The following is a 242-nucleotide window of genomic DNA, read 5'->3' on the forward strand; positions in this document are numbered from 1 at the left end:
CACATGATCCTATATAAGCAAAAGATTTACAGTGTAAAACACAGCCAAAAGACATCATTAAATACCATTGAAGTCATCATCCTTAGTGACATCACACTTGAAGAACATTGCATTGTCGCTGCCATGTTGCGCCTGAAGTTCCGCCACGGTTTCTGCGCCTGCTTCGGCATCGATGTCCGTCAGACACACCTGGAAGACAAGACAGGTGGCGTGAAGACCGGGGTGCTGGGGAGGGGGCGAAG

General features: G+C 49.2%; 1 protein-coding gene across 3 annotated transcripts in view; it reads right to left on the minus strand.

Moving 5' to 3' along the window:
• LOC119593158 (15-hydroxyprostaglandin dehydrogenase [NAD(+)]-like) overlaps positions 1–242 on the minus strand; it is a 25,395-nt gene that overhangs the window by 976 nt on the left and 24,177 nt on the right. For all 3 annotated transcript variants that reach the window (XM_037942125.1, XM_037942124.1, XM_037942123.1), the window contains one exon: positions 66–189. In XM_037942125.1, coding sequence (XP_037798053.1) covers positions 66–189 — 124 coding nt within the window. The remainder of the gene's footprint in view (positions 1–65; positions 190–242) is intronic.

This window comes from Penaeus monodon, chromosome 31 (assembly GCF_015228065.2).
Source record: "Penaeus monodon isolate SGIC_2016 chromosome 31, NSTDA_Pmon_1, whole genome shotgun sequence".
In the NCBI taxonomy this organism is placed as follows: Eukaryota; Metazoa; Arthropoda; class Malacostraca; order Decapoda; family Penaeidae; genus Penaeus; species Penaeus monodon.